This window comes from Panthera onca, chromosome E3 (assembly GCF_046562875.1).
Source record: "Panthera onca isolate mPanOnc1 chromosome E3, mPanOnc1 haplotype 2, whole genome shotgun sequence".
In the NCBI taxonomy this organism is placed as follows: domain Eukaryota; kingdom Metazoa; phylum Chordata; class Mammalia; order Carnivora; family Felidae; genus Panthera; species Panthera onca.
In genome coordinates, this window is record NC_138354.1 from 39,458,870 (window position 1) to 39,472,262 (window position 13,393).

A 13,393-nucleotide genomic window follows, 5' to 3' on the forward strand; every position below is an offset into this window, starting at 1 on the left:
GCGCAGTCGGTTAAGCGTCCGACTTCAGCCAGGTCACGATCTCGCGGTCCGTGAGTTCGAGCCCCGCGTCAGGCTCTGGGCTGATGGCTCGGAGCCTGGAGACTGTTTCCGATTCTGTGTCTCCCTCTCTCTCTGCCCCTCCCCTGTTCATGCTCTGTCTCTCTCTGTCCCAAAAATAAATAAAAAAACGTTGAAAAAAAAAAAAAAAACCTATCATAAAAAGAAACAGGAAGTTCTCTTGTATCACCGTGAAGGGTTTGGAAATGACGAGTTCTCTGCTATCCCTCCTTTCAGGTGCGGGAGCCCGACGCCCTCCCCTCGAGCGTGGGCTCCGTGCGGTGGAGGAACAGAGTGAAGCAAGAGGGACAGGGTGTGATGTCGGTCAGAAAGTCACCGTGGCTTCCTGCCTGGTTTTTTTTCAGCGAGTTTTGAGCCGCTGTTCTCACTCCACCGTGTCCGCCCTGAGCGTGGAGCACGACAGGCGCAGCGTCCCCACAGCCGTGCGCCCAGGACCACGGCCACTTCGAGGGCACCGCCACTCTCCCTAAAAGTCCCGTCCCTCCTTTTCTACCTTGAGGAAGGGTCTGTGAAGGACGGGTGCTAATTCTTCGTTTAGTGTTTGGTAGAGGCCACCAGTGACCTCCGGGCCTGCGCTTTCCTTGACGGGCAGTTTTAGAACTTCGAATTCAGCCTCTTTACCTGTTCGGATTTTCGTAGTTCTTCATGAGCCAGACTTGGCACTTGCCTCTCTAGAAATGCGTTCACTTCATCTGAGTTACTGGATGGGCTGGCCTCATAGCTTCCCTTACAATCCTTCTGTGTGTGTGTGTGTGTGTGTGTGTGTGTTTCCCTGTGATGTAGGTAGTGTCTCTCCTCTCATTCTTGATTTTAGTAATTTGAATCTTCCCTATCCTTATTTGATTTTTAAAGATTTTATTTTTTAATGTTTATTTTTGAGAGAGACAGAGAGACAAAGCATGAGGAGGGGGAGGGGCAGAGAGAGAGGGAGACACGGAATCCGAGGCAGGCTCCAGGCTCCGAGCTGTCAGCAGGACAGCCGTCGAGCACGACGGAGGGCTCGAACCCATGAACCTCGAGATTATGACCAGAGCCGAAGCCAGACATTTAACTGAGCCACCCAGGCGCCCCTAAAGTTGTTTCTTTTTTTTAAAGTAAGATCTACGCACAATGCGGGGCTCGAACTCATGACCCTGAGAACAAGAGTCCCACACTCCTCTGAGCCAGCCGGGTGCCCCCGAGTCTTCCCTATCCTTAAAAACCAATTTTGGGGGTGCGGGAGCTACAGGTTTATCAGTTTCGACGATCCTTCCAAAGAACCGACTTTTCTCTCTGTCGTGAATTTCCATTGCCTATCGTCTCCCCCTCTCGCCGCAGGACTGCCTCGTTCGCGTTTCGCCGGGGTCTTCGCGTGGAAGTTTAAGTTAACGAGTTGACATCTCGTTTCTTAATCCAGGAACTCAGAGCCGCAGGCTCCCCGTCAGCAGGGCTCTGCTGCGGCCGCGCGGCCGGCGGTGCCCCATTTTGTTCATTTCGGGCTACTCTCCACTGTCCTCGGGATTTCTCCCCCCGAGTCATCGGTTGTTCGGGAGCGTGTTGTCTGTCACATTTATGAGGTCCCCAACTTTCTCCGTGTCCCGACTTCGGGCTTCGTCGCGCTGTGACCGATAACACAGCTGGTGTGAGCCCAGTCCTCGTAGAATCCCGGGGCCTTGGGTCGGGGCCGAGACGCGGTCCGCCCGGCCGGGCCCCGCGTGCGCGGGGGAGGGCTGCGGGCCTTCTCGCTCGGCTCCCTCCCTCGGGGCGCTCGTGGGGAGACGGGACGGCCGTCGGGCGTGAGGACACCGGAGCCGCTCTGAGGAGCGGTCCGTGCGGGGAGGAGCCGAGGCCGAGGCCGGCAGCCCACATGCCGACTGAATGAGTCGCTTTGGAAGCGGCTCTCCAGCCCCCGCCGGCCTTCGCGTCACCGCGGCCCCGGCTGACACCTTCTCCAACCTCACAAGGGACCCCGGGCCAGAACCACCGGCCCAACCACTCCGGAAATCCTGCCCACAGAAGCTGTGGGAGACGGTGACTCTCCGTCGCCGGAAGCCACCACGTTTCGGGCGATCTGTGGTGCGACGTCAGACAACGGACGCCGTTACCCGCACACCTGCTGGGTTTCCGGAGGGACGCTCTGGACACGCGGCTGCACTTCTGGCGGAAGTTTCGTGTTTCCTGAGGGAAGAGAATGGAAAACACGGGTCAGTAATTCTTCTCTCCTTGAGGCGGCGAGAGCCCGAGGCGCGCACTTTGCGTTGATGACCTCGAGGCCTCGAGGATAAAGGAATCCGGGAGGGGAGACCCTGATGCGGGCCGTCGCGGGGAATTCTGGTTTCCTGACGCCCCAAACTCCCGCGCCTGGTGAAGGGAGCCGGTCGGGATCCTGAGGGTCAGCGGGCAGCCCCTCCATCGAGCAGATCGGGACTGAACCGGGCGTCAAAAGCGAGGGGCCCTCCGCCCGGGGGGGCTCAGGCGGTCGAGCGGCCGACTCTTGGTTTCGGCCCCGGTCAGGATCTCGGGGTTCGTGCCTCTGAGCCCTGCATCGGGCCCTGCGCGGACCGCGTGCAGCCTGCGTGGGCTCCCCTCCTTCCCTCTCTCTCTCTGCCCCTCCCCTGCCTACGCGGGCTCGCGCTCTCTCTCAAAATAAAGAAATAAAAACGTGCAAAACAAAGCGAGGTGCCCTCTGCGGCGCCACGAATTCTACTTCCTGTTGCCAACTGGCGGCTTTCTCTCAGAAGTCTCCTTCTGTTTTTGTTTTGTCTTTGAACAGAAATCAAATTTCTTTGGGCTGTTTTATACAACCTGGAATCATTTTTGTATTTGATAAAATGTGGCCCTTATCATTTTTTTTAAGTTTATTTATTTCGAGAGGGAGAGAGCAAGCGAGTGCGAGTGGGGGAGGGGCGCAGAGAGAGAGAGAGAGAGAGAGAGAGAGAGAGAAAGACAGAGGGTCCCAAGCAGGCTCCGTGCAGTCATCGCAGAGCCCAAACCCGACTTGGGGCCCAATCCCACCAACTTGAGATCATGACCTGAGCCAAAATCAAGAGCCGGACGCTTAACTGGCTGGGCCCCCGAGGCTTCCTGTGGCCCTTATTAGTTACGTGAATTAACATAAAACACAAAAATGCCTCTTAAAGACAGGTTTTATATTCTGTTTATGTGAAGGGGACCCATTTTCAGTTCAATAAAATTAATTATCGGCAAGCCTTACGAACGTGTGTGTGCACACGTGCGTGTGTGTGCGCGTGCACACAGACATTAGTACATTCTTCTGGAGTGCTTTCTATTTTTTCATCAGATTTTCACAAAACACTGCCCTGTAACAAGTGAAGACCTCTTAGAATAAAAGAAAGGAGACAGAATGAATGAGAAGGGGAGTTGTTCTTGAGGATGGGACAGATCTGGGGGTGTTTTCAGGTTCAGGAGAAGGAGCCAGTGGACAGGAGAGGTAGAAGATTCTGGAAAGGTAGAAAGGCCAGGGCGCAAAGGTCCATATGGCACCAATGCCCTGAGGTGTCTGAACCTTGGGCTGGCAGCCGCGAGATGCCCACGGCTCGTTGGTACTCCCACCTCTGACCTCCAGCCCTGTCTCCACCTGGGTCCTCCTGCTGGGCCGCGCCGGGGCGCCGCTCCCGCTGCCTCAGGGCCTCCAGGCCCGCCAGGTCAGGCAGGTGGCAGTGGCTACGCATCACCGTCACCAGCTGGCCCTGGGTGATGGCGCGGCTGCGGCAGCCCAGCCGGGCCTGGTCCCGGCACATCCAGTACACCTTGTCCCCGGCCGCCTTCTCCTTCCGGTAGAGGAAGGACTCGTACACCAGGAACCGGCCCCCGAGCGAAGTCCGCAGGAACTCCAGAGGCTGCAGCGTTCCTGGAAGGAAGGGGACAGCGTGAGCGGGGCACTTCGGAAGCAGGGTAGAGAGCCTGCGTGCCAAGGACAGAGGCTCTTTCCTGTGTCCCACCGGCCCGCCCCACCGCAATCCTGCCGCACGACCCACTCTGCTCTCCGCCTCCACACCTGCCTGTGCCATGGGGCCCAAGGACCGAAGTTCGGGCTGCTAGCCCAGGGCCCCCCCGGCTTGACACCCTCGAGCTCGGACTGGCAGTCTCCTTCTCAGGGCCTTGCTGCTTCCCGGGGGCGGGGAGGGAGGTGTTGGTGCTGGTCCCGCAGCCACCCAAACCCAGAGCTTTCCTGAGGCCTCTCCTGACCCGGCCCGGACTCCACACTTGCTGGCACACACACCAGGGCGGAGGTTAGGCTGGAACATGGAGTGAGGCCCACGGCTGGTTTGGGCCACTCACCAGGAGCCTCCTGGCTCCCTGTGCACCCTCCCTCGGCCAGCTGGCAACCAATCAACTCTCTCTAGAGGCTTTTGAAGCCCGGATTGAAAAGTCATGCGACGTTAGGGTTTGGGTAGCCAGAGAGAACTGGGGGGGTGGGTGGGCAGGGTGAGGAGTGAAAGAGGAGGTAGGAAACAGACACGGGAGACCCAGGGAGGGGAGTCGGAGGGTCCCACGTCCAGGCGCACCTCCCCCCAAATGGAGCTAAGCGCTTCCTGGAGCTGGTAGCGCCGGCCTCACCCCTCCCTCGGCAGCCTGAGTGGGTTCTCTCGCCAGCAGCCAACCCCAGACCAGCCCGGCCATGAGCGAGGAGCCCAGATGCAGCCCGCCGGCCCTTAGGGAGACCGCACCGTGGTCAGCTAGGCCCCGCCAGGCACGGGCGGTGGACAGAACATCCCAGACAACCTCTAGCCTGGCACTGGCGCTGCGGCGGGGGGAGGGGGGTGGGCGGGGGGCGCTGGCAGCAGGGAGACCGGGGCCCAGAGCCCGTTCACCCCCCACACCCTCGCACCCGCACCTGAGCCTTCCCTCTGGGCTGGGCTGGGGATCTGCTCCCGCTGCCTCAGGGCCTCCAGGCCCCCCAGGTCGGGCGGGTGACAGTGTCTGCGCATCACCATCACCCGCTGGCCCTGGGTGATGGCGCGGCTGCGGCAGCCCATGCGGGCCTGGTCCCGGCACGTCCAGTACACCTTCTCCCCGGCCGCCTTCTCCCGCCTGTACAGGAAGGACTCGTACACCAAGAAGCTGCCCCCCAGAGGGGTCCTCAGGAACTCGGGGCCTCCTGGGGAGAGACCAGAGAGGTGGTGGGGGGAGGGAGAGCCTGGAGCCAGGTCCTGGGGTCCAGCAGCGAGGTGACGGGGCCCCTGTGCTCAAAGCCGGAGCAGCAGGGCTCCTGGAGTGAGACCCGCCAGCGCCCCTCCGCTCAGCACCCACATCCGCCAGGGAGAGGAGCCAGCCCTGGAGCCCAGGAGGCAGCCCCCTCCCCCAGACCCAGCCTAGTCCCGGTCTGGGGGCGGGGGGCGTGAAGGGAGGCAGGAGATGGGTGAGGCAAAGGCCCTGAAGGCAGAAACTGTCTCCCCACCTCGGGGGGGGGGGGGGGGGCCTGCAGGAAGGAGGCCACTCTCTGCAACCACTACTTATCCTCGGTTCCCGTGGGCAGGCGAGGGGGGGTAGGGTGCACGGCAGTGCGGTCCTCGCGGAGTGGGAGGAACAGGCACGGGCCCTGTGGGGACAAGCGGCTCGGGAGTGAAATGGCAGTCAGGGTGAATCTGTGTGCAGCGGGGAGGCTCGGGGGCTGAAGCAGCAGCAACTCCCCGAGCTGGGCGGGGATGTGACCTGGGGGCGGTGGGAGAAAGCAAGGACTAGCTGACCCAGGCCACGTATTCAGAGGCACCGTCTTGGAGTGTTGAGGGCGAGGACCGAGGGTGGCTGTGCCTTCCACCCTGAGAACTTCCTCTGGGCACGTGGGGACCACAGTGGAGCTGGAGACACACTGGGGAGTCTGTCGTGGCTGCCGAAGCCATGGGGGGTGAATGCGTTCCGGAGACCGCGGCGGGCAGTGGAATGGGCATATGACACGGCCCGTGACAACGTGCACCGAAGTGACAAAGACAGAGTCTTTTGCTCCAGGTCTGGAGCAGCGGGGGTGGCAGGGCAGAGATGCACCCAGAACGTCAGAGGTGGGGAGAGCGGGCGAGTGGTCACAGAGCCCGGAGGGGAAGCCAGCCACTGAGGACCCGAGAGCCCGGGGGCCAAGCTCAAGGTGCGGGGGATGCGGAGTCCCTCCGAAGGGGGGTTAGTTGTGTGGGGAGCAGAGAGCCCAGGGAGCCAGGCCCGGGGCGGAGGTGGGGGAAGTCTGTCCTGCAGGCTGGCACTTCCCGCCCAGCTGTCCCTGCCAGCTCCCAGAACCCCGCCCAGGGGGCGGCCCCTGCCATGGGCACCGGCAAACCTAACCTGCAGCCCCACAGAGGCGAGGCCTGGGCTCTCGGGCCAGAGTGGCCACTCACGGCCGCAGCTGCCTGACCGCAGGCCCCCCGTCAGCACCACGTACAGAGCTCGCAGCCTCGCCTTGAACGTGAGCAGCGGGGCAAGGATCACCAGACACTGGAGAGAAGCTTTACCCAGAAGGAAGAGGCCGAAGCAGACACAGAGAAAAGGCGCTCGGGGAAAACAAGGCCGTCGCCAGAGGCAGGAGACAGGCCTGTCGTCCCGAGAGGATGGGGTGCAGAGATGTCCAGGCACGACAGCAGAAACGCAGACATGAGATGGAAAGGCTGGGAGACAAAATGGAGGGAATGTCCCAGGCAGTCAGGCCGGGACGATGGACAGCTGACCAACAGGTACAACGGAGGGAAACGGGCAGGGAGCAGAAAGTCACGAAAGAGCAAGACAAAGTCACTCTGAGAGAGGGAACTGAGTTTCCGGCCCCCAAGGCCCTCAGTGCAGCCAGATATCCCAGGGATGGAGACGCGACCCCAAAACGTCAGCAAAGACACAGCACATGCATAGGACGGGTTCGAGAACGGGGGCCAGACAGCCACAGAAAGTGACTTTGAACCAGGAGCTCCCCCAGCCCCCATCAGGCGTCACCAGGAGCGCGCGGTCTGTGAGCGTGGCCCCCGGCCCCTCCCGCTGTGGCTCGGGGAGCGACTAGGAGGGACTCCGCAGCGAGACGAGGGGGTCGGGCAAGCAAGAGCAGGAGGGGTCCCCGGGAGGACCGGAGCCCAGCCTGGAGCCGCCCGCTGCCTGGCCACCGCGTGTGTGAGGACACAGAAGACGAGGCCAACAAGTAGAGCGGCTGCCCGACGGCGGAGAAAACGGCCTCGGAAGAAGGACCGGACACCCTGCAGCCGGTGACCGACCTCCTACTGAACTGCAGACAAGCCACCGCAGAGGCACTGGGAGGGTGGGGCAGCGCGCGGGGTCCCTCCTTTCGTCCCTGGTCAGCAGGCCAAGAGACTTAAAAACCGGGTGGGGCGCCTGAGTGGCTCAGTTAAGCATCTGACTTCGGCTCAGATCATGATCTCACAGTCCGTGGGCTCGAGCCCCGCGGTGGGCTCCGTGCTGACAGCCGGGAGCCTGGAGCCTGCTCCCGAAACCGTGTCTCCCTCTCTCTGCCCCTCCCCTGCTCTCTCTCTGTCTCTCTCTCAGAAATAAATAAGCATTAAAAAAATGAAAAAAAAAAATAAATACAAACAAAACAGAAAAACCCAGCTGATAGCAGCAGAGGCACAGACTAGATTTTGGGCAGCAGACACTCTATGAGGGGCTGGTTATTTGGGGCGGGAGTAGGGGGTGAGGACGGGGCGGGGGCTGCCCTGTGACTTGGAACGTCTTCCCCCTGTACCCAGTCACACGGAAATAGAATACAAAGGGAGAATCCGAAGGAAACAAAATCAGGGACACCTGGGTGGCTTAGTCGTTAAGTATCCGACCCTGGATTCCAGCTAAGGTTATGATCTCATGGTTTGTGAGATCGAGTCCTGTGTCGGGTTCTGCTCTGACAGTTTGGAGCCTGCTTGGGATTCTCTCTCTTCCTCTCTCTCTTTGCCTCTCCCCTGCTCACTCTCTCTCTCAAAAGAAACAAATAAAGTTCTTTTAAAAACAAAATAAAATGAGGGGCACCTGGGTGGCTCAGTCGGTTAAGCGTCCGACTTCGGCTCAGGTCATGATCTTGCGGTTTGTGAGTTCAAGCCCCGTGTCGGGCTCTGTGCTGACAGCTCAGAGTCTGGAGCCTGCTTCAGATTCTGTGTCTCTCCACCTCTCAGCCCCTCCCCTGCTCATGCTCTGTGTCTCTCCATCTCTCAATAATAAATAAATGTTAAAAAAAAAAAAAACTTTCTAAAAACAAAATAAAATCAGAGATTTCTAGTTTGAGAGAACTTTGGGGCCAAGAAGACTCTATTTTTTTTAATGCTTATTATTTATTTTTGAGAGAGGGAGACAGACAGAGCATGAGCGGGAGAGGAGCAGAGAGAGAGGGAGACACAGAATCTGAAGCAGGCTCCGGTTCTGAGCTGTCAGCACAAAGCCTGAAGTGGGGCTCGAACCTACAGACCCTGAGATCATGATTCAAGCCGAAGTTGGACACTTAAGCGACTGAGCCACCCAGGTGCCCTGGTGCCAGGAAGACTCTAAAGGCAACTCTGATGACTCAGAAAACCATAGGACCGGGGGCCCTTGAAGGACAGGCAGGCGACCCCGGGACACAGACCGGGAGCCACTGGGTGGACCAGACTGGGCCACAGTGCTCTTCTTAGCAAGAGGACGAGAGGAATTCCGACCAGAGGGACACAACCCCAGGTGGACAAAGATGAAAAGAGCAGGGCTCTGACCCTTGTCACGGGTCCCTTAAGGACCATGATGTTTCTGGAGAACCACAGGAGGAGGGAAGAAATGTCACCTCCTACCCGTAAACCACCTGGTCTGTAGGACGTGCTCAGTGCAGGCACGGTGTCAGCCACTCACACTGTGAAAACGAGCAGCCAGCTTGTGGTTAGCTTCTCTGTAAATCTTGCAAATTTTTTAAAAAAAGGAGGAGGAGGAGGCGGAGGAAGAGGAGGGGAGCCGGCGTTTATCAGGCGCTGCAGAGATTTTGGCGCTGGACCCAGCAGGCCGCAGAGGGGCAGGAACCGGCTGTAACTACTTCCAGAGTGTTCCAGTGAGAACAGGAGGGTGCTCGCTGGGGGACACGGCGGCGGGGGGAGGGGGGGTCAGAGGGAAAGACTGGCTGGCTGGGTCCCTTGCCTGTCCCCAAGGCCCACTGGCCGCAGTCTGTCCTACCTGGGCTCCCCCGCTGGGCCGCACCAGGGCGCTTCTCCCGCTGCCTCAGGGCCTCCAGGCCCCCAAGGTCAGGAGGGTGGCAGTGGCCGCGCATCACAGTCACCCGCCGGCCCTGGGTGATGGCGCGGCTGCGGCAGCCCATGCGGGCCTGGTCCCGGCACGTCCAGTACACCTTCTCCCCGGCCGCCTTCTCCCGCCTGTACAGGAAGGACTCGTACACCAGGAAGCTGCCCCCCAGAGGGGTCCTCAGGAACTCGGGGCCTCCTGGGGAGACACGGGAGGAGGGTGGGGGAGGGAGGTGGGAGTTCAGGGTCTTGGGGTCCCTCCTACTTCCCCAGACCCGAGGAAGCACGGCTGGAGGGGGCCCAGCTGTGGGCCAGGTGTGAAAGACTCACCCAGGTCATCCTCCTGGTCCCCGGCGGAGGTGCCCTGCAGGGCCGGGGGCTGGGCCGGAAGGACCTTTGCGCGCTTTCTAGGCCGGGCTCTGCTGAGAGTCAGGGGCCCGGGCCCGCTGCGGGACAGCAGCTCGTCCACTTGGCCCCCGGGCCCGCCCGGCCGGGCCTGCAGCGTCTCCATGGCCTTCTCTTGCTGCCGCCGGGCCTCCAGGCCCTCCACGTCCGGCGGGTGGCAGTGGCCGCGCATCACAGTCACCCGCTGGCCCTGGGTGATGGCCCGGCTGCGGCAGCCGTGCAGAGCGTGGTCCCGGCACGTCCAGTACACCTTGTCGCCCACGGCCTTCTCTCGCTTGTACAGGAAGCACTGGTGCACCAGGAACTGGCCCCCGTAGCAAGTCCTCAGGAACTCCAGGGGCCGGGGTTCTCCTGGAGGAGGAGTCTGGGCAGTCAGGGCGCCGAGGAGCGCAGGCCCAGGAGGTGCGGGGCGGGGGGTGCCAGCGCCTTCTCCTCGATGCTGACCTTTATCGCAGCTTCCCCTGAGCCGGGCATGCGTGGGCCGCGGGTGTACTCCCACTGACCCCCCCACCCAGTGACCCGGGGAAGAGACTGAGTTCCTCTCCTGGAGGTCAGCGCGGTGGCCACGGCTCTCGGTGTTTACACGTCACGTCCAAGGTCACGCACCCGGGAAGGAGTGAGCCGGCTTTGACTTCCTAGCCTAGGCACTCAGTCACTCACGGCCATACCTTTTTTTAGGGTTTGTTTGAAATCTTTATCTAATTTTCAAATAACACATGCACGTGCCATAAAATACAAATGGTGGCAAAAGACACACAGTGAGAAACGCGTCTTCCCTGCCCCGCCTGGCCCCTGCCGGCCCCCGGTACCAGCACAGCAGCTGCCCTACCTCCTTGCATCCTTGAATCTGGGTCAGGAGGGAGCCAGCGTTTGGGATGGAGCCCACCTCCCACTTACTGGTGGTAAAAACCACGCAGAAGGCCTCAGGGGCCGACCAGCACACGCGGACCGGTGCCGAGCACTTCCCACACATCGCACACCTAATCGCCCCTAACCTGAGCCGTCACCCAGCCCTGATGAAGCTCCTGAAACTCCAGAAGTTCAGAACGTGTTCGGAAGTCACCAAGCTACACGAGGTGGGGGCTGGGACTTGAACCCGGCCCAAAGTTCAACATTCTCCCCTAGGCCGACCTTCCCTAAACTCATGGGTTACCAGCACCACCTGGGCCTGTTAAAACTCAGGCTTCTGGCCTCACACCAGACCCTGCTGCAGCAGAAAGTTCCAGAAGGCCCTGGGACCCCCGGTTCTGGAGCACTAGTTCCATCCCACGGGCTTAATGATTTGGGGGACATGTTTATAATTTTTACTCATCTTGACTTTGAGCACATTAGAAAACCAAGAGGGACCCCACACCTCCATCTGGGCACAGGGAAGGGCCTGGGGGTTCCCGCCCACCCCAGAGGGGAGCCCAGCTGTGAGGCACTCACCGGTCCCCAGCGTCGGCCGTTTCTTGGGGGGCAAGCTCAGCAGCGACAGGGCTCGTAGGCCCTCATCCTCCTCTGTGGCCGGCTTGCTCAGCACCAAGCCAGGGGCGGGCTCCGGCTCCTCAGGGCACAGCCACGGGCCCACCCCTTCCAGTGGCTCCTCCACTTGGCCTCCGGGGCCCTCCGGACCCCCCGGGCCTTCAGGCAGGGCTGGGCTGGGCAGCTTCTGTCTCTGGCGCCGGGCCTCCAGGCCCTCCTCATCAGGCGGGTGGCAGTGGCCGCGCATCACTGTGGCCCGCGGGCCCCGGGTGATGGCCCGGCCCCGGCAGCCCAGCTCAGAGTGCTCGCGGCACTTCCAGTACACCTTGTCCCCCACGGCCTTCTCCTGCTTGTACAGGAAGCACTCGAGCACCAGGAGGCGGCCCCCGAAAGGGGTCCTCAGGAACTCCAGGGGCGTGAGGGCTGCTGAGGGCAGGGGAGGGGGGCTGGGTTAGCTGGTGCAGAGCAAGGCTCGAGGCCAAGGGCATGGATGGGAGCGATGGGGGATGCACAGGGATGGCCCCCTGAGATCGTCACACCAGCTTGAGACAGAGTCATGAGACACGAGGATGCTTAGCTCAGAGGAGGGATGGGACCCCAAGGCCGCCCCCCGGAAAGGGGGTACACAGGGCCTGTGTCTGAGCATGCAGGGCCACAAAGGTGGCTGGGCCGGGGGCAGCAGGCCTGGAACTCACCTGTGTCTGGCTTGCTGCGTTTATGCTCAGGGACCTGGGGGGTTGGCTGGACTGTGCCCGCTTGCTCCTCCACTGGCAGGATCTGGGGGGTCCTGGCTAGTGTGTCAGGGCCAGACAACTCCAGGGACATGACACAGTGCCCTCCTTTGGGCTGGGAGCCCACCTCATCCACATTCTCTGTGGAGGCTGCCAGCAGGACCAGTTTGGAGAACTCTTTGGGCTTCGTGGGGGCGGCGGGGATGACATCGGTCCCTGGCTCAGGGGACTCCGGGGACGGCTCCTGGCCAGCCTTCACACTCTCACCCTCCTGCTCGCTGGGCTCGGGAAGGGGCATCCTGGGACGATGGTCGGTCCCCCAGGCCACGCTCAGGCCCTAGCAGACGGATTTCTCCTCTTCCTCCTCCTCCCGGGTAGGGAACCTGGCAGTCCAGGGGCTCCGTCCTAAGGAAGGAGGCAAAATCCATCAGTGGAGGCACCCCTGGGCCGGGGGCTCAGGAAAATGGATGTGGGGTGGAGGTCGAGGCAGACGGCGCTGCCTCGGGACCCCCGGGGGCTGAAAAGCTGGGGAGGGGCCCGCACGGAGCTGGAGAACCTGGGCCTCTTCCTCTCTTGGGCAGCCTTGGGTCCGTCACCTCGCCTACCCAAACTCCACTTTCCCATCTGAAAAATGTGCCAAATGCAGGGCTCTCGGGGCCTGTCGGGACCCCTGAGGCACAGAGTACCGTGAGCTCGTACGAACAGAGGCCCGTGGGTGCTGAGCAGGCTGTGATGTGGTTTCACGGGTGTCCCCATTTCACTTGGCCCCGTGTTATGAAAGTCGATCATTCTTATTGACCCGATTTACAGATGAGGACACTGAGGCATTCCAGGACGGCCAACACGGCCATGACGTGCAGAGCCGGGAGTCTGGTCGAGGCGGATCCGGAGCCCGTCCCCACACAGTACCTGCTGTGCCTCAGGCAGGGTAACATCCCGGCCTTCCTGAGCACCAAGCATCGGAGGCCAGCACTTGGGACATGGGCTCGGGTCACAGACCCTCTCAGAATGCCCGGTGGCCCTCATCCCGACACTGTGTCCCAGGGAGACGGGGGCCAGGGCTCTCTGGACTCCCAACTGGATCCGTCCCCCATCCCGGGCGGGAGGCCCTGGACCACCCGGCACTCAGGAGATGCCAGGGCCCCAGGAGGGCAGCGACCTTGCGCCTGAGCCGGTGGTGGTGGTGCTGCCTCAGCTGGCGGGGGGGGGGGGGGGGGGGGGGACAGGGCTGCAGAGGCGTCTGCGGAATCCACAGTCGCAGAGGGCTCCCCGGATAGTGGAGATTCTGGAGAAGCAGAAAAAAAAAATGTATTATGGGGGTAGAGCTAGCCTGGAGCTGGGGCCCTGGGGTACCTGCGTAGGGTGGAATTTTTTGCTTTCTGGGGGGACTGGGTGGTGGGTGAGTGGCGGGTCTCTCCCACCCCTCAATCACCCACATTCAAGACTGCAGCATTCCTGCACATTTCAGCTCCCCATCTGTGAGCTGTCACCCTCATGTCCAAGTTCTGCCAGTTCGAATTCCCTCTGGTCCCCCATTCCTGCTCTGAA

The 13,393-nt window shown here is 61.3% G+C and overlaps 1 protein-coding gene across 12 annotated transcripts in view; it reads right to left on the reverse strand.

The window, feature by feature from the left end:
* The window catches only part of FLYWCH1 (FLYWCH-type zinc finger 1), a 41,070-nt gene that overhangs the window by 1,583 nt on the left and 26,094 nt on the right, over nt 1–13,393 (reverse strand). For 5 of the 12 annotated variants that reach the window (XM_081791734.1, XM_081791735.1, XM_060648214.3 and 2 more), the window contains 6 exons: nt 11,810–12,250; nt 11,079–11,540; nt 9,576–10,001; nt 9,181–9,444; nt 4,916–5,179; nt 1,563–3,928 (listed from right to left, as the gene is read on the reverse strand). In XM_081791734.1, coding sequence (XP_081647860.1) covers nt 3,480–3,928; nt 4,916–5,179; nt 9,181–9,444; nt 9,576–10,001; nt 11,079–11,540; nt 11,810–12,143 — 2,199 coding nt within the window. In that variant the 5' untranslated portion in view covers nt 12,144–12,250 and the 3' untranslated portion in view covers nt 1,563–3,479. Of the gene's footprint in view, nt 1–1,562; nt 3,929–4,915; nt 5,180–9,180; nt 9,445–9,575; nt 10,002–11,078; nt 11,541–11,809; nt 12,251–13,004; nt 13,131–13,393 lie in introns of those variants that run through there. The other 7 variants (XM_078440199.2, XM_078440200.2, XM_078440204.2 and 4 more) reach the window with 6 other exon arrangements.